Source organism: Hemiscyllium ocellatum, chromosome 15 (assembly GCF_020745735.1).
Source record: "Hemiscyllium ocellatum isolate sHemOce1 chromosome 15, sHemOce1.pat.X.cur, whole genome shotgun sequence".
In the NCBI taxonomy this organism is placed as follows: Eukaryota; Metazoa; Chordata; class Chondrichthyes; order Orectolobiformes; family Hemiscylliidae; genus Hemiscyllium; species Hemiscyllium ocellatum.
In genome coordinates, this window is record NC_083415.1 from 3,421,825 (window position 1) to 3,440,395 (window position 18,571).

The window sequence follows — 18,571 nt, forward strand, 5'->3', positions numbered from 1 at the left end:
AGCATTTGTTTCAGAGCAGAGACACACTTGTGCGTAAGGGACCTGCAGCATTGCTGAAGCCTCCCCCCACCATTCCCTCCAATCAATTCAATGGGATTGACACAGCGAGCACTTGCTAGGTCTGCTCCCTGTTCAGGAGACGAGGCAGCAGCACACCACACACAAGCCCCTGGCTCCAGTCTGCCCTGCCCCCACTCCCGCCCACCGATCCAAACCCACCCACACCCTCTGCCCCCATCCACTCTGCTCCCCTCTACCCCCACCCCCCCACCCTCCCCCTGGGGGGCAGCCAGACTGGACACCAATACCAAGACTGCTGCTGCCTTGAGGGGTGGGGTGGGGGGGGAGGTGAGTCTCAAAATAGCAAACACACACAGCCACACACACAAATTTTTACTGCAACGTTTTGACAGGTTCCACTTTTGCCCTGTACAGGACAATGTTGGAGAGATTATCTTGGGGACGGGGGGTTTAGGGTACATCCCCATGTAGAACTCCAGGGAAAATGTGGGTCAGAGAGAGAGGGCATGCAGTCAGTCATTTGGAGACAGTGCCTGGGCTCCCATTGATGATCAGGACTGTTCTCAGCACCATTTCAGGAAGCTGAGTTCATTTTTAATCATTGTAAACAAAAGACACGATCAGTGTTGGAAACACCTCTTTGATGTAATATTTCTATCGGGACCTTGAGATCTTCTTTGGATAATCTGAAATTTGAATAACTAACGTTCCTCAGTACTGATTTGCCTGTGGTATATTGCCATGCAGAGTGCCCAGCTGGCCAACCTGTACAAGCGATTTGCCAACCAGGAAGGTATGGGATTGTTGCTTGATCATAGGCAAGTGGTGCCTGATTGAGGGATTAGACATAGGACAGAGGCTGTTCCTGCTGACACCCAGCTCTACCCTTACCTCTGAGACTTTCTGCTCTTCTCCTTGCACTCCCAATCCCGGAAACTGCCCCCTCACCACAAGTGACTTACCCTCATCCTCCACAATCCTGGGACCCCGAAGTCCTTTCACCCCTGTTCTTTTAGCCAATGTATGTATATAACTGATCCAGTTCAGGTTTTAGTCAATGGTGGCACCCAGGATGTTGGTGGTCAATTGAATTTGATTAGATTAGATTATGATTAGATTCCCTACCGTGTGGAAACAGGCCCTTCGGCCCAACCGGTCCATACTGACCCTCCAAAGAGTAACCCATCCAGACCCATTTCCCTCTGACTAATGCACCTAACACTATGGACAATTTAGTATGGCCAATCCACCTGACCCGCACATCTTTGGACTGTGGGAGGAAACTGGAGCACCCGGAGGAAACCCACACAGACACAGGGAGAACGTGCAAACTCCACACAGATAGTCGCCCGAGGCTGGAATCGAACCTGGAACCCTAGTGCTGTGAGGCAACCACTGAGCCACCGTGCTGGTTTTCTCAAAAAATGATATAATTAATTAAATACTGTTTTGTTCTTAATTTGTCTTATTTCATTCGCTAAATAAAGATAAAATCTTTTTCTGAACCTGATTAATTGTTATACCCTCCATAGTTTCATTCTCCAGTTGCTGTGTAATGTTTTGACTACCTCTTGCTATTGGAAATGTGAAATATCTGTTTCATACGGACAGTTGATTAAATAATTCACAACATTAACGCTTAAACACACCTGTCTCCAATCCTTCAAAATATCCTAAGGTCCAATAATAAATTCATTATTTGCTTACTGAGTCAAATTCCAATTTTTTTGCCTCACTGAATAAATCATGCATGGGATAAGCTAAATGTCCAAACCTCCAAATGTATCAAGTGATGTTCCAAATTCACTTCATAAAGATAGATAAGATATATTGGCAAAAATCTTGAAACTGAAGTCCGAAGGGTTTCCAGTTTTAAGAATTCAGTCACAGATTTCCTATCCACTGAGGTTTCTGTCTAGTGTGTCCAATTTCAATAAGATCGATGTTTAGCTGGAGATCACTGGGTGGGTTCCATTTATTACTTGAGTATTAGTTTCACAGTTATGTTGCCCCTAATATCAAACTCTTGGTTAGTCCAATTGTGTAGTCTCTTTAAATGGCCCTTTCTTTTAATTATTTAGTCGGTTCAGCTTCTTCTTCCACCTCATACTCTTCCACTTCAAGGTCTGCAGTAGCATCTTGGTATTGTTGGTATTCGGACACCAAATCATTGGTGTTACATTCTGCTTCTGTGAACTCCATCTCATCCATGCCTTCTCCTGTGTACCAGTGCAGAAAGGCTTTCCTGTGGAACATGGCTGAAAACTGCTCTGAGATGCGCTTGAAGAGCTCCTGGATCGCAGTGTTGTTCCCTATGAAGGTGGATGACATTTTAAGGCCCCGTGGTGGAACGTCACACACAGCCACCTTGACGTTGTTGGGAATCCACTCCACAAAGTAGGTGCTGTTCTTGGCTTGGATGGCTAACATCTGCTCATCCACCTCTTTAGTAGACATCCTACCTCTGAAGATTGTTGCCACTGTCATGTATTTGCCGTGGCGAGGGTCACAGGCTGCCATCATGTTCCTGGCATCAAACATCTGCTGGGTGAGCTCTGGCACTGTCAGTGAGCGGTACTGCTGACTGCTGCGGGATGTCAGAGGAGCGAAGCCGGGCATGAAGAAATGCAGGCGGGGAAATGGCACCATGTTGACCGCCAGCTTCCTCAGGTCTGCATTGAGTTGACCAGGGAAACGCAGGGAGGTGGTGACACCACTCATTGTCATTGAAACAAGATGGTTCAGGTCTCCGTAGGTTGGTGTGGCCAACTTCAATGTTCTAAAGCAAATGTCATACAAAGCCTCATTGTCAATGCAGAAGGTGGAATCTGTGTTCTCGATCAGTTGGTGAATGGACAAGGTGGCATTGTACGGTTCGACCACCGTGTCCGAAACCTTTGGTGAAGGTACAATGCTGAAGCTGTTCATAATTCTGTCAGGATACTCCTCTCGGATTTTGTTCATGATGAGCGTACCCATGCCTGAGCCTGTTCCTCCTCCCAGCGAGTGGGTGATCTGAAAGCCTTGTAAACAGTCACAGCTCTCACACTCATTCCTCATGATGTCCAGGACATTCTCGACCAGCTCGGCGCCCTCAGTATAGTGACCTTTAGCCCAGTTGTTTCCAGCACCCGAATTACCTGCAGCCAGATGGGAGCAGATTGTTTTAGAGAATGAGGCAGTTAGGATAACCTTTTCTCAGACTTTTAAAGAAGAGATACGGCAATGAATTGTGCTTGGACTTTCCTCAAGGATTGTCCAAATCAATTCTGACACCCAGTGATCAATGGTACAACTCCGACATCCAGTGATCAATGGTACAACTCCGACACCCAGTGATCAATGGTACAACTCCGACACCCAGTGATCAATGGTACAACTCCAACATCCAGTGCAACTGTGACGTGGAGAGGCCAATGTTGGACTAGGGTAGACGAAATCAAAATCACACAACGCCAGTTTATAGTCCAACAGGTTTATTTCAAATCACAAGCTCTCAGAGCAATTTACTTGACATAGAGGCAGCCCTCCGCGTTCCAAAAGCTTGTATTTTTAAATGGAAGTCTTGGACTATAACCTTGTGTCGTGTGACTTTTGGTTTTGTCCAATACAAATTGTTTAGAGTGTGGCACTCGTGCGCTGCTAGGTACAACTTGCAGCGCTTACTGTGTAATACATTGATGCCAGTGTCCATTACATAAGAAACAAAAACATAAATTGCTCGAAAAATGTGACAGGTCTGTCAGCGTCTGTGGAGAGAAATCAGAGTTAACATTTTGAATCGAGTGACCCTTCTTTAGAACTCAGTTAACGTTAACCCGAAATGGTAACTGATTACTTTCCACAGATGCTGCCAGACCTACTGAGCTTGTCCAGCAATTTCTGTTTTTGTTTTTGATATACAGCATCTTCAGTTCTTTTGGTTTTTATTTTCATTACGTAACAGTCTGGCACACAGTACCCATATTCTCTGCTGCTATCTTTGTTTCTGAACTCACCGTATAATATCCTAAATGGAGCATCAGAAATGTTCATCAATAGCTGAAAAGAATTACAGTTGTATATTGTGTGAGACTTCATGGTGCGGAGAAAGTGCATTGGTTACAGCCTTCCTTTAACTTGTCCTTTATAGGATTACACCTTACCATAAATGAAGTTGTCTGGTCTGAACATGTGACCAATATGGCTGCCTCGGACACTGTCCATTGTTCCAGGTTCCAGGTCCACCAGGATTGCCCTGGGAACGTACTTGTTATCTGAAGGATAGAAGATCTGATTTATCAAAACATATCTTAAAATGTTTTTAGAAGTTCCTCAAGGAGATGATATTAACACTGTAGAATTTAATGCATCTATTTCCGGCATTTGCTGTAGCTATATTTGGGGCAGGTGCAGCATTGAATTGATACAGCATTGTGACCACACCAGGTATGTCTTCAATGTGACCTGTGAAATACTCATTTACAGGTTCATAGCTCCTTGAAAGTGGAGTCGCAGGTAGATTGGATAGTGAAGAAGGCATTTGGTATGCTTTCCTTTATTGGTCAGAGTACTGAGTTTAGGTGTTGGGAGGTCATATTGCGGTTGTACAGGACATTGGTTAGGCCACTGTTGGAATATTGTATGCAATTCTGGTCTTCTTCCTATGTTATGAAACCTGAAAGGGTTCAGAAAAGATTTACAGGGATGTTGCCAGGGTTGGAGGATTTGAGCTATGGGGAGAGGCTGAGCAGACTGGGGCTGTTTTTCCTGGAGCGTCAGAGGCTGAGGGGTGACCTGATAGAGGTTTACAAAATTATGAGGGGCATGGTTTGGGTAAATAGACAAAGCCTTTTCCTTGGGGTCGGGGACTCCAGAACTAGAGGGCAGAGGTTTAGGGTGACAGGGGAAAGATATAAAAGAGACCTAAGGGGCAACTTTTTCACACAGAGGGTGGCACATGTATGGGATAAGCTGCCAGAGGAAGTAGTGGAGGCGGGTACAATTGCAACATTTAGATTAGATTAGATTACTTACAGTGTGGAAACATGCCCTTCGGCCCAATGAGCCCACACCGACCCTCCGAACAGCAAACCACCCAGACCCCTACATTTAGCCCTTCACCTATTATTACAGGCAATTTCGCATGGCCAATTCACCTGACCTGCACATCTTTGGACTGTGGGAGGAAACCGGAGCACCCGGAGGAAACCCATACAGACATGGGGAGAACGTGTAAACTCCACACAGACAGTTGCCTGAGGCGGGAATTGAACCCAGGTCTCTGACGCTGTGAGGCAGCAGTGCTAACCACTGTGCCACCCTTTTTTTTTGTTTGAATTTGAATTTTATAGACACTTGAGGACTTTCCCTTGGGACAGATTTATAAAGTTTTATATCGTACAGGAAAGTGGAAAATCAGGCCTAACAATTCCAGATGTTTATATTTACAAATTGATTGAATTTAGATTAGATTAAATTAGTTGAATTTAGATTATTTAAGAGGCATTTGGAAGGGTATATGAATAGGAAGGGTTTGGAGGGATATGGGCCGGGTGCTGGCAGGTGGGACTAGATTGGGTTGAGATATCTGGTCAGCATGGACAGGTTGGACCGAAGGGTCTGTTTCCATGCTGTACATCTCTATGACTCTATGGCTTAACCCCATTCTAAGTTTGTATGTGTTCTAATGTATAGAGAACCAGCAGCAAGATCAAAGGTTAGTTTATTACAAAACTATTGCTAATTAAGAAAATAATACTTGTTTGATAAGATGCAGGCACAAAGGTTAAAAATAGATGCACACAAAGAATATTGACAAAAATAAGAATAAAATCAGTCAGCTATAACTGCAGGCCTATTACTCACTTGAACGTTCTGAGGTGAGGAGGTTCAAAACATGAAGTCAGATTCTACAGCTGTGATGGCTCCCACAGTCAAATAGTTTTAGGGGCACTCAATAGAATCATAGAGTCATGCCCTTTGGCCCAACCCATCCATGCTGACCAGGTTTCCTCAACTGAATTAGTCTCATTTGCCTGCATTTGGCCCATATCCCTCTCAACCTTTCCTATCCATGTATCTGTCCAAATGTCTTTTAAATGTTGGCAAATGAGGTACCAGCCTCTACCACTTCCTCTGGCAGCTCTTTCCATACTCGCACCACCCTCTGTAGGAAAACGTTGCCCCTCAGGTACCTTCTCACCTTAAACCTATGCCCCTAGTTTTGGATTCCCCTATCTAGGGAAAAAACTTTGGCTATTCACCTTATCTACACCCCTCATGATTTAATAAATCTCTATAAGATCACCACTCAGACTCTTACACTGCAGAGAAAAAAGGTCCCAGCTTCCCAGCCTTTCCTATAACTTAAATCCAATTTCCAGAGCATCCTTTGAAAACCTTTTCTGCATCCTTTCCAGTTTAATCACATCCTTCCTATAGCAGAGTGATAAGAATTGTATTCAGTGCTCCAAATGTGGTCTTACCAATGTCTTATACAGCATACCATGGTATCCCAACTCCTCAGCTCAGTATTCTGACTGATGAAGGCAAGTGTACCAAACACCTTTTTCACTACCCTGTGTCTACCTGTGATGCCACTTTCAAGGAACTATGTACCTGCATTCCTAGGTCTCTCTGTTTGACAACATTCCCCTACTATTATCTGCAGAAGTCCTACCCTGGTTTGTCTTACTAAATGCAACATCTGCATTTATCTAAATTAAACTCTGTCTGCCATTCCTCAGTTCACTGGCCCAGCTGATCAAGATCCTGTTATAATCTTAGATAACATTCGTCACTGTCCATTATACCACCAATTTTGTTGTCATCCTCAAACTTATTAACAATACCTCCTATATTCTCATCCAAATTGTTTATATAAATGTTGAACAACAGTGGATCCAACACCGATCCTTGCAGCATACTGCTGGTCACAGACCTTCAGTCTGAATAACAACTCTCTACCACTACCCTACCATCAAGCCAATTTTGTATCCAATTGGCTTGGTCTCCCTGGATCCCATATGATCTAACTTACTAAACAGTCTACCATGCAGAACCTTGTCTAAAGCCTTGCTAAAGTTCATGTAGACAACGTCTAACACTCTACCTTCATCTATTTTCTTGGTCATCTCTTCAAAAGACTCTGTCAATTTTGTCAGACATGATTTCCCATATTATTAGAAGAAGCTTTGAAAAGGGAGAGAGGTTTCTTCTCCTCACTTGTTCTCTAGTAAAGGTACTTGGATTCCAGTTAAGGAGTGCTTGGACTCTTTCAGCAAAACTGAAAATGATTTCTATAAGTCCTTTTCCTTGACCTCCTTTTAGCTAGTAACTCTCTGACTCCCTGAGGATGTTTTCTCAGAACTTACTGAATTCTGCTTTAAAATAATGTTCCCTGGAGACATTTACAGATCAAAACTTTGAATGGCTGCTGTGTTTAACATTGATGAAAGAATGATTCACAGGTCAAAGTCGATTACCGAAATTGCTGGGAAAGCTCAGCAGGTCTGGCAGCAGCTATGGAGAAAAATCAGAGTTCTGAGGAAGGACCACTTCTGATTTCTTTCCATAGCTGCTGCCAGACCTACTGAGCTTTTCCAGCAATTTTGATTTGTACCTCTGATTTACAGCATCCGCAGTGCTCTCAGTGGTATTCTTCCAGTCTTGGTTTCTTTTTCTCACACACTCTTCAAAGGACAAGTAGTGTTAATCCAGGGGTTAATTCAATTTTAAATGTTTCCTTCTGTGCTTGCAGCAGCTGGGGTACTTTCCATAGTCAAATTGTTTCAGGGGAACTAAGTCATACAGCACAGAAATAGACCCCTTGATCCAACCTGTCCATGCTGACCAGGTTTCTTAACTGAACTAGTCGCATTTACCTGCATTTAGCCCATATCTCTCTAAACCTTTCCTATCCCATGTGCCTGCCCATGTTGTAATTGTACTCTCCTCGAGCACTTCCTCTGGCAGCTCAATCCATACATCCTCTGTGTGAAAAAGTTAATTCACAGGTCCCTTTTAAATCTTTCCACTCTCACTTTAAATCTATGCCCTCTAGTTTTGAATTCCACTACGCAGGGAAAAAAACCTTGGCTCTTCAATCTACCTATGCCCCTCAGTGATTTTATAATAATTAATCTGCCTGTCAGCCACTCTGACAATCGTGAGTCAATAGTGAGAATTATGTCACTACTTGTAAGTGGCTGTGCTTATTTGAAAAAGTCAGAATAGTCTTCTATTATAATATATAATGTTATCATTATACAATCGTGAAATACTGAATAAAACTCTCTCGACATTGTCCCCATCAAACACTTTCAGGATAAGTAGAGCATGAGGTTTGTATACAGAGTAAAGTTCTCTCTTCACTGTCCCCTTTGACATTCCCAGCTTTATTGAAGTTTATAAAATCATGAGGGGCATGGATAAAGTAAATGTGAGGGGTCTTTTCACTGGGGTGGGGGAGTTCATGGCAAGGGAGGTGTACTTTTAAGGTGAGAGGAGAAAGATTTAAATAGAACATGAGGGGCAACATTTTGTACAGAGAGTGGTTCATGTGTGGAATAACTGCTAGAGGAAGTGGTGGATGCAGGTACAATGACAACATTTAAACGACATTTGGACAAGTTCATGAATAACAAGGGTTTGGAGGGCTATGGGCCAAACTCAGACAGGTGGGACTAGTTTACTTTGGGAACATGGTTGGTGTGGATGGGTTGGAGCAAAAGGATCTGTTTCCATGCTGTATGACTATGCTGGGTACAGGCCTCCTACTTGCGGAACGTTTCAGAGAACACCTCTGGGAAACCCGGACCAACCAACCCAACCACCCCGTGGCTCAACACTTTAACTCCCCCTCCCACTCCACCAAGGACATGCAGGTCCTTGGACTCCTCCATCGCCAAACCATAACAACACGACGGTTGGAGGAAGAGCGCCTCATCTTCCGCCTGGGAACCCTCCAACCACAAGGGATGAACTCAGATTTCTCCAGTTTCCTCATTTCCCCTCCCCCCACCTTGTCTCAGTCCCAAACCTCGAACTCAGCACCGCCCTCCTAACCTGCAAGCTTCTTCCTGACCTCTCCGCCCCGCCCCACCCCACTCCGGCCTATCACCCTCACCTTGACCTCCTTCCACCTATCACATATCCATCGCCCCTCCCCCAAGTCCCTCCTCCCTACCTTTTATCTTAGCCTGCTGGACACACTTTCCTCATTCCTGATGAAGGGCGTATGCCCGAAACGTCGAATCTCCTGATCCTTGGATGCTGCCTGACCTGCTGCGCTTTTCCAGCAACACATTTTCAGCTATGCTGGGTACAGCACAGGATTAGAGAGATTAAAGCTCCCTCCATACTGCCCCATCAAATACTCCCAGGACAGGCATAGCATGCCATTAGATACAGAGTAAAGCTCCATCCACATTGTCCCCATCAAATACTCCCAGGTCAGATACAATATGAAGTTAGAAACAGAGTAAAGCTTCCTTTACTTTGTCCTCCCCAAGCACTCTCAGGAGAGGGGCAGCATAGGCTTGGATATATACTAAAGATCCCTCTATAGTTTTCCCATCATGGGTATTGCATAATATTGCTCTGTTTGCTGTTTTTCTCAGATAAAACAATAAACAGGTAACAGCTGATTAATAATAACACAGTATAGGACGACTATTGACTATTAAAAAATGTAATACAACAATTTTACCTGTCAGAAATACCATCCTTGTATTTTTGTTTGGAATAGGTCCACTCGATTTTATATCTCTATCTGACCATCAGAGTCTCGGGCACTTGTTTCATTGATATTGATTTTATTGACGGTATTTCTCACAGCCACTGACTTCATAATCTGTACTTCCACTGATCAAAGCCCCCACCAACAGAATCTTTTATTAATTGTAGTTTGTATTAATATTTATATCGTTGGTTATAATTCCTGTTGATGATATTTTCCATTGACTGTATATTATGTAACAGTGTTTCTAACTGCTCAATGAAACATCTCATCAATAATATTTCAAACCTTAACACATCTCATCATTTTGAACTTTGCATCAATAGTGCTTCTGACTGTCCTTGTCCCTAGTGCTACCTGCTCCCTAACATTCTCAGGACTTCAGCCTCTTGGAAACTCTGGTGATCAGACCCAGGAGCCAGTAAAACAGTCTGATTTACACCCACATATTTTGTTATTTTGTTGTGAGGTGAAGGTTTCGATAGGGCTGCTCCTAGTTTTGTTGTTTCATTTGTGGGTCTCTCTGCTATTTCCCTGATCCTCATTTCTGAGGATTGACCCATGGATTTCCATTGAGTTGGTCCACATTTACAGGGCAAGTGGTTTACTGTTGCCTTCTGGAGGATGACCATCCAGGAGACTCTCCCACTCTTAACTGCCTGCGTCAGACATATCAAAAGGACCCACAGGCTGATATCCAATCTCTTTGTCCACATTATAAAAGCACCTTCCATAGCCAACATTGGATTCAAACTCAGAGTTCCCAAGGAAGGGATATTATTACTGCACCATAGCACCTCCCCATTTGTGGATAGCTTAGTTATTATCACCACTGAGATTTGAGATTTATGCAAATCAACAGAGAAAATTGACTTAAGCTTTATCTATTATCAATAAAATTCCAGACCACTCTCTTTAAGGATAGAAAGTTAACTCTAATCTAGGAATTTCTTGTTGATTGTCAGATGTGGTGTTCTATATTGGCTGATGGATGCAAACCATGTGTTTTGAAGGTCTACAGACTTTTCTAGTTTTCTACAAACGGAATTTAACAACACGTGCTGCAAATGAAAACAATAGTTTTTAAAATGGACTTTCTTACCGTGTGCCTCATTAAAATACACATTGATCCTCTCAAGTTGGAGGTCCGAGTTTCCAATGTAATTCCCTTTGGGATCAATTCCATGTTCTTCACCAATAACTTCCCAGAACTATCAAGACAGAAAAAAATGATTAGTCACATAAAAGGCAGCCAGGTACATAGCAACATCATAAGTGATGCTCACACTTAAAAAAGGGCTGGAGTCACTGGATAATCAGATCTGGGGCCTTTGGGGGTGGGCTTATGGGGTGGGAAAACTGGAATCAAATGCTAGACTCATCCACAATTTTATTACAATAATTTGTCAGTTAACATTTATTCGCTACCCCTAAATGCCCTGTGGTGGTGGGATTTCTTGAACCGTTTCTTGTTTGGTCAAATGTTCCCATGGTGATGTTGGGGAGGGAATTCCAGTGTCTTAGTTCAAATTCAGCATAGTGCATGACTTGGAGGGAAATGTGCACGTGATGGTGTTCTTGCACACTTGCTGCTGTGTACCTTTAAGATACATGCTCATGACACAGTATCTGACCTAGGGGGACAAAGATTGCCGACTCCATTTTACTTCAGTCATTTGAAGAATGCTCTTCTGCTTCAGACTAACGCAGACACTTATGTGTCTGTGTGTAATAATTGTTAATAATAGCCAGCTACAATAAACATTTGTTGGATCCTTCCATAGCACTTTATCCACACCTAGGTCCTTACATTATAAAGGATAACATAAGCATTGCCTCATCAGGTAATGATAACCTGCTGGAAGCAAATTCCACATAATGTACGGCTGTTGTCCTTCTAGGAGGTAGAGGTTGTAGACCTGAGGAGTGCTGCACCTCACTGTGAAAACTCCACAGATGGCTGAGGAAGGAACAGCTGAAGATACTGACTGAGGCCAAACACCTACTCAGGCACAGGCAGGAGAAGAGCCTGTGGTATCAGCAAACAGACACTTCATCCACATGCACAGGGAGAACAGGAGCTGCAGACAGGAACATGGCAAGTAAAAGCCCTCATTACCCAGAAGGTGCAGCAATGCGGTGAGTCATGCAACTGTGTGTCAGCCTCCATGGGCAGTTGCACCTGTCATGGAGAGCCAGGCCAACTGCCCCCCTCAGGGTCTGCTGAAGAGGTACACATCCCTGTATTCCACTGTGCCAGCTACTTGTGCACAGCACCAAAAACAAGGCAACAGGGTGTTGGGGAACCTGGCAAACAATCCAGGCACTCTTTCATCACAAGGCCACTAGGCACCAAGTCAAGTCCCACAGAGCCTCCTGTCAGGATACTCCACAGGTGCCTGGGCCCTCCACTCTGCCCATCTCCCTCCAACCCCTGGGAATTCACTCCAAGGAGGGTTCACTTGCTTCTGGCCAAGTCAGAAGTTACACGACACCAAGTTATAGTCCAACAGGTTTATTTGAAATCACAAGCTTTCGAAGCACTGCTCCTTCATTAGGTGAAGTAACCTGATGTCTAGTGATTTCTTTGTCCACCCCAGTGCAACACTGGCACCTCCACATCATTGCTTCAGGTAAGAAGACCCTCAGCATTTCGAAGAAATTTACCAGGATGTTGCTGGGTATGGAAGGTTTGAGTTAGAAAGTAAGGCTGGATGGGCAGGAACTTGTTTCACTGCAGCGTAGGAGATTGAGAGGCCGACTTTATACAAATTTTTTAAATAATGAGGGGTATAGATAGAGTTGTCATTTCCCTAGGATGGGAGATTTCAAGACTAGGGGACACATTTTTAAGGTGAGGGAAGAGAGATTTAAAAATACATGAGGGACAACTTTTTTTACACAGAGGGTGGCTTGCGTGTGGAGTGAGGAAGTGGTGGATGTAGGTCCAATTACAATGTTTAAATGTGCATGAAAAGGAAAGGTTAAGTGGGATATGGGTTAGGAGGGGTGAGGGGCCTGCAAGTCTGTGTCCTGTACAATGACTGAGTCTGTGAATAAAGGGCCTTACATCAATGTGTTATGCAGGTCCCACCCTCACCTTCGCTGCCCACTCTGATTGTGGTCACAGTCACTTTCCTTCCTAAAGACTACAAAAGACTTCTGGAAATCTATTCCTCACACTTAGAATAAGTATGGACTTACTCTGAAAACGCAATAAGCTATTTCTGAGAGAAAAGAGTACCTCCGAATAAGTTGCCAGGGGAAGTGGTAGAGGCTGGTACAATTGCAACATTTAAAATGCATCTGAATTGGTACATGAATAGGAAGTGTTTGGAGGGATATGGGCCAGGTCCTGCAGCTGGAACTAGATTGGGTTGGGATATCTGGTTGGCATGGACGAGTTGGACCGAAGAGTTTGTTTCCGTGCTGTACATCTCTATGACTCTATATAGACTTTAAAGAGAAATTTAAGGTTTAGGCTTGGGTTTAAGAATGGAAATACTGACCAAGCCTACTCACCAATCAGCCTTTCCCCTCACCATCATTGCTCTCTGTACAGTACGCCCTTTGATCCATGCCTTATGACCATTCCTGCTCATTTCTCACTCATGAATATTTAATTCTTGGAATCTCAAATTCCCACATTGACCCAAATTCTCAGTTACTCAGTCTACCTAAGTCTCACTCTGACAAAGTCTCCCTCACTCTGATGATACAATTTACTCCTGACTATCGTGACTTGCTTCTAATCATTTTGTGAGTTGACTAAACTGCCCAGTGCTGAATCACATCACCCTGCAATAAATCCTCTTTAAGAGGATGCTCAGGTGTTTACACACACCTTCCGCTGTTTGTGCTTGGCCTCCAATTGGTCCTGTCAGAGATAATCAAAACGATTGGCACCTTCAGGGTGTTGCTTCTCCAGTTTAGACAGTCTGGGGCTAAAGATTCCCCCAAGAGTTGATTGGTGGAGGGAACTGTATTTTATTAGAGAGGCTTTGAGGCCACACGTGAAGTGATTCCTCTGCTCTCCGGGTAGCCACTTGCCATGACAAAACTAAGAATAGAGAGCTGTGGACTGTGTGGTCTGGCCAGCACAGCTGAACGATTGTAACCAGTCCCTCAATACTAGGGACGATGGCTGGAAAAAGGATATATGTACAGACGCACATAGATATATATAATATGCTGACACATGTACACAACCACTCTCATATTCTCACATAATAGTTCATTTATTGTGAGTGCTCATCAACAGTGAATATCAACAGACTAGTTGACAGAGTGGACCATGAAAGGCTTAATTTAGTTGACACAGAGCAAGGCGCCTGGAGCCTCCATTGGTCAGGAAAGAACAAGCAGTGGATTTATCCAATTAGGAGCTGGTTGCTGTTCCCACTTTCACCTCAGACTCCAGTTCTTGTTAGCCCAGTGCTCTTGAGGGGAGGTGCAGCAGAACAGGGATCTGTAAACAAGCCTCCAAGGCCACACCATATCTGCTCTTATCTATTTGCTCACCACACTCACATTGACTACCCCACAGGACATTTGCACTTTAAAAGGCTGCGTCATTTAATGTTCAAATCCTACACAGAAGCATTCATTATAATATTTACCTTGAAATTAATTTACCTCTGCTTTACAACATCAAGTATTAGAACTATTAAATCTCTCTGAGTAAAAATACCATTTACTGGAAAACACTTTGATTGTCTCGTGGTCTTTTATCAATAAACTTATACTAAACAAGCTCTCTAACTCTCAGAACCATCGATGGGATTGTTTTGTTGTTGTGTTGTTTTGAGTCTATGCTTGACAATGTGAGAATGAGGATTTAATTTGTCTTCAACTGAGGACAGAATGTCTTCATTCTTCAAAGACTGCTATGGACTCGTTTAGCATTTGATCATGGCCTTAGTTTAATTTCTCGATCTAATGGAGAGCACCACCAACATTGTAGCATTCGAGTGTTCGCCCGGATTGTGTCTTGTCACTGGAGTGGGTTTGAACACACAACCATGTTGACTCAAGAAGTGAGTGCTCCCCCCCATGAGTCAGAGCTGGAGCACTAAACAGGATCGCACAACGAAGGCTAATTGCCATCCAACTGCAGCTTCAGGATAGCAATGTAGTAAGCTGAGATCCAAACTTCACTTACCTTGGCCCCAATTTGGTTACCACATTGCCCAATCTGGATGTGCACTATCTCTCGCATCCTGAAGAGTTTCCGGTGGTGGAGCCTTTTAAATTGTGGATTAATTAAAGTCCTGGCTACTAATTAAAATCCTCAGCAACAGCTGCCTGATGCGCATTTAGGAAAAGTTGTTACATCAGTCAACACTCAAGTGCTATCAAGGCGTGGCCGACACCAGAGAAACACATTTGTCATTTCTTGCCCACCCAGTTCCTACATATTACAGCAGATAAGCCTGAGCATTTGGTGGGAGATAGGAAGGCCACAGCTCAGAAACTGTAATGATGTTGAGGAAGTTACAGACAATCAGGACTTTAAAACCTTGACAACCCAAAAGTATATTTTTGTTTATTCCTACTTGGGATGTGCGCATTGCTGGTAAGGCCAACATTCATTGCCCAGCCCTAACTGACCTTGGCTCGCTGAGCCATTTCAAAGGGCAGTACAATCATGCTTCTGTGGGGCACATAGAGTCATAAAGATGTACAGCACGGAAATAGACCCTTTGGTCCAACTCGCCCATGCCGATCTGATATCCTAATCTAATCTAGTCCCATTTGCCAGCACCCGGCCCATATCCCTCTAAACCCTTCCTATTCATATACCCATCCAGATACCTTTTAAATGCTGAAATTGTACCAGCCTCCACCATATCCTCTGGCAGCTCATTCCATACACGTACCACCCTCTCTGTGAAAAAGTTGCCCCTTAGGTCTCTCATATCTTTCCCCTCTCACCCTAAACCTATGCCCTCCAGTTCTGGACTCTTCAAACCCAGGGAAAAGACTTTGTCTCTTTATCCTATCTCATGATTTTATAAACCTCTATATGGTCACCCCTCAGCCTCTGACGTTCCAGGGAAAACAGCCCCAGCCTGTTCAGCCTCTCCCTATAGCTCAAATCCTCCAAACCTGGCAACATCCTTGTAAATCTTTTTCTGAACCCTTTCAAGTTTCACATCTTTCCGATAGGAAGGAGACCAGAATTGCACGCAATATTCCAAAGGTGGCCCAACCAATGTCCTGTACAACTGCAACATGACCTCCTCAATGCTCTGACCAATAAAGGAAAGCATACCAAACGTCTTCTTCATTATCCTATCTACCTGTGCCGGCATTTTCAAGGGACTATGAACCTGCACTCCAAGGTCTCTTTGTTTAGCAACACTTACCATTAGCCAGGACTTTACCATTAAGTGTATAATACTGCTCTGATTTGTTTTTCCAAAATGTAGCACCTCACATATAGGCCAGACCAGCAGATTCCTTCCATGAAAGACATTAATGAATCAGATGGAGTTTTTTTTAAAATGGCAATTGACAATGGTTACATGGTCACCTATGGAGTAGTTTTTTCTAAGGGGAAAGTGAGGACTGCAAATGCTGGAGATCAGAGTCAAGATTAGCGTGGTGTTGGAAAAGCACAGCTGGTCAGGCAGCATCTGAGAAACAGGAGCCCTTCATCAGGAATTAGGCTAGAAGCCACCGGGGAGGAGAGACAAATGGGAGGGGGTGGGGGTGGGCTGGGTAAAAGGTAGCTAAGAGTGCAATAGGTGGATGGAGGTGGGGATAAATGTGATAGGTCGGAGAGGAGGGTGGAGCGGATAGGTGGGAAGGAAGATTGGCAGGTAGGACAGGTCATGAGGATGGTACTGAGCTGGAAGGTTGGAACTGGGGTAAAGTGGGGGACATCTGCAGGACACCCACACCAATCAACCCCACCGCCCCATGGCTGAACATTTCAACTCCCCTTCCCACTCTACCAAGGACATGCAGGTCCTGGCCCTCTTCCATCGCCACTCCCTCACCACCCGATGCCTGGAGGACGAATGCCTCATCTTCCACCTCGGAACACTAAAACCCCAGGGCATCAATGTGGACTTCCCCAGTTTCTTCATTTCCCCTCCCCCCACCTTACTCCAGTTCCAACTTTCCGGCTCAGTACCGCCCTCATGACCTGTCCCACCTGCCAATCTTCCTTCCCACCTATCCGCTCCACCATTCTCTCCGACCTATCACCTTTACCCCCACCTCCATCCACCTATTGCACTCTTCGCTACCTTCTCCCCAGCCCCACCCCCTTCCCACTTATCTCTCCACTCCAGAGGCTCCCAGCTTAATTTCTGATGAAGGGCTCCTGCCCGAAACATCGATTTTCCTGCTCCTCAGATGCTGCCTGGCCTGCTGTGCTTTTCCAGCACCATTCTAATCTAGTTTTTTTATTACTTAATTCTAGATTTTATGGAATTTAAATTTCACCAGCTGCCATGACTCAAACCCGTAACTTTAAAACAGTAGCCTGGGGCTCTGAATTCCCAACGTAGCGCCAATACCCCGACTCACACTGGGGCATAATGGGTTAAATTATGAGGCTGGGTCACACAACCATGGCTTGTGTATTCTGAGTGTTTAGAAAGTTGAAAGCTGAGCTTCTACCCACTGTCTCTCTCCACTCTTTCATCCACCTGTTTCTATACCTCTTAGATGGCTCAGTCTTTCAGTCTTGTTGTGTTCCCACGAAGCAACTTTGGATATTTTCCGACATTAAAAGCGTTATTTAAATGCAAGCTGTTGTAGTACATTGACTGTAATTCCTAATCTTGCATGTCCTATTTGTATTTCTTATTGTTTGTCTCTTGTTTGAAACATGGGGGTGAAATGTTAGAATAAATATAAGGAAACATGTCAGAATGTCACTGAGTAATGTGCAGGATAAAGGAACAAAAGCACAGTGTCGGATTGAACAGAATTCATGTTTGGTTCATTGTGAATATGGGACATACGCTTCCTCTGTGTCACACGTGACAGCTGATAGGAATGCAGGACTATATGGTGATGTACTGTCGGAAACACCCTGAAACCACAACAGCATAGTGACAATACAACTGGGGTCCACTGATAAGATAAAAAAAATTCTTTATTTTGTTTTAAAAATATTCTGAGCATTAGTACATAGAACACAGAACATAGAACACGGTACAGGCCCTTCAGCCCCGATGTTGCACCGACCTGTGAAACCAATGTGAAGCCCACCTAACCTACACTGTTACATTCTTGTTCATATGCCCTTTAATGACAATTAAATGCCCTTAAAGTTGGCCCTTCTTCTCTCTGAAGAAAACAGCCTCAAGTCACTCACCCTTTCCTTATAAGATGTTCCCTCCGGACCAGGCAACATCCCAGTAAATGTCCTCTGAACCCTTTCCAAAACTTCCACATCCTTCCTATATTGAGGTGACCAGAACTCAAGTGTGGCTGCATCAGTTTTGCACAGCTGCATTGCCTGATCTTGGAAGAAAAGCAGACCCAGGCCTGGTTAGTACTTGGATGGGAGATCACCTGGGACTACGGCCATGCTAGTCTAAAGACGCGTGATTCTGCAGCCACACCAGAGTTTTGTACATCTGCAGAATGACTTCATAGTTCTGAAACTCCAATCCCTCTACCAATAAAAACTAACACAGTGTCTGCCTTCTTAACAACCCTATCAACCTGGGTGGCAACTTTCAAAGATCTATGTACATGGACACTGAGATCTCTCTGCTCATTTAGACTACAAAGAATCTTATCACTAACCCAGTATTCTTTGTTCCTGTTACTCCTTCTAAAGTGAATCATCTCACACTTTTCTGC

The 18,571-nt window shown here is 44.1% G+C and overlaps 1 protein-coding gene across 1 annotated transcript; it reads right to left on the reverse strand.

The window, feature by feature from the left end:
• Window positions 1–229: 229 nt before the first annotated feature.
• Window positions 230–15,085, reverse strand: LOC132822865 (tubulin beta-4 chain-like). Its single transcript, XM_060836243.1, has 4 exons — window positions 14,904–15,085; window positions 10,845–10,953; window positions 4,167–4,277; window positions 230–3,161 (listed from the first exon to the last, which is right to left on the reverse strand). The coding sequence occupies exons 1-4, from the start codon at window positions 14,958–14,960 to the stop codon at window positions 2,095–2,097; spliced, it is 1,344 nt and encodes a 447-aa protein (XP_060692226.1). The 5' UTR covers window positions 14,961–15,085; the 3' UTR covers window positions 230–2,094.
• Between the last annotated feature and the right edge of the window lie 3,486 nt (window positions 15,086–18,571).

Bases quoted from the DNA above. Each gene is read 5' to 3' on its own strand.
- LOC132822865 (XM_060836243.1), bottom strand. From the start codon at position 14,960: ATGCGAGAGATAGTGCACATCCAGATTGGGCAATGTGGTAACCAAATT. The intron at 10,954-14,903 runs GTAAGTGAAGTT...CTGTCTTGATAG, and splicing joins GTAACCAAATTGGGGCCAAG to TTCTGGGAAGTTATTGGTGA. The intron at 3,162-4,166 runs GTAAGGTGTAAT...ATCTGGCTGCAG, and splicing joins ACCAGACAACTTCATTTATG to GTAATTCGGGTGCTGGAAAC.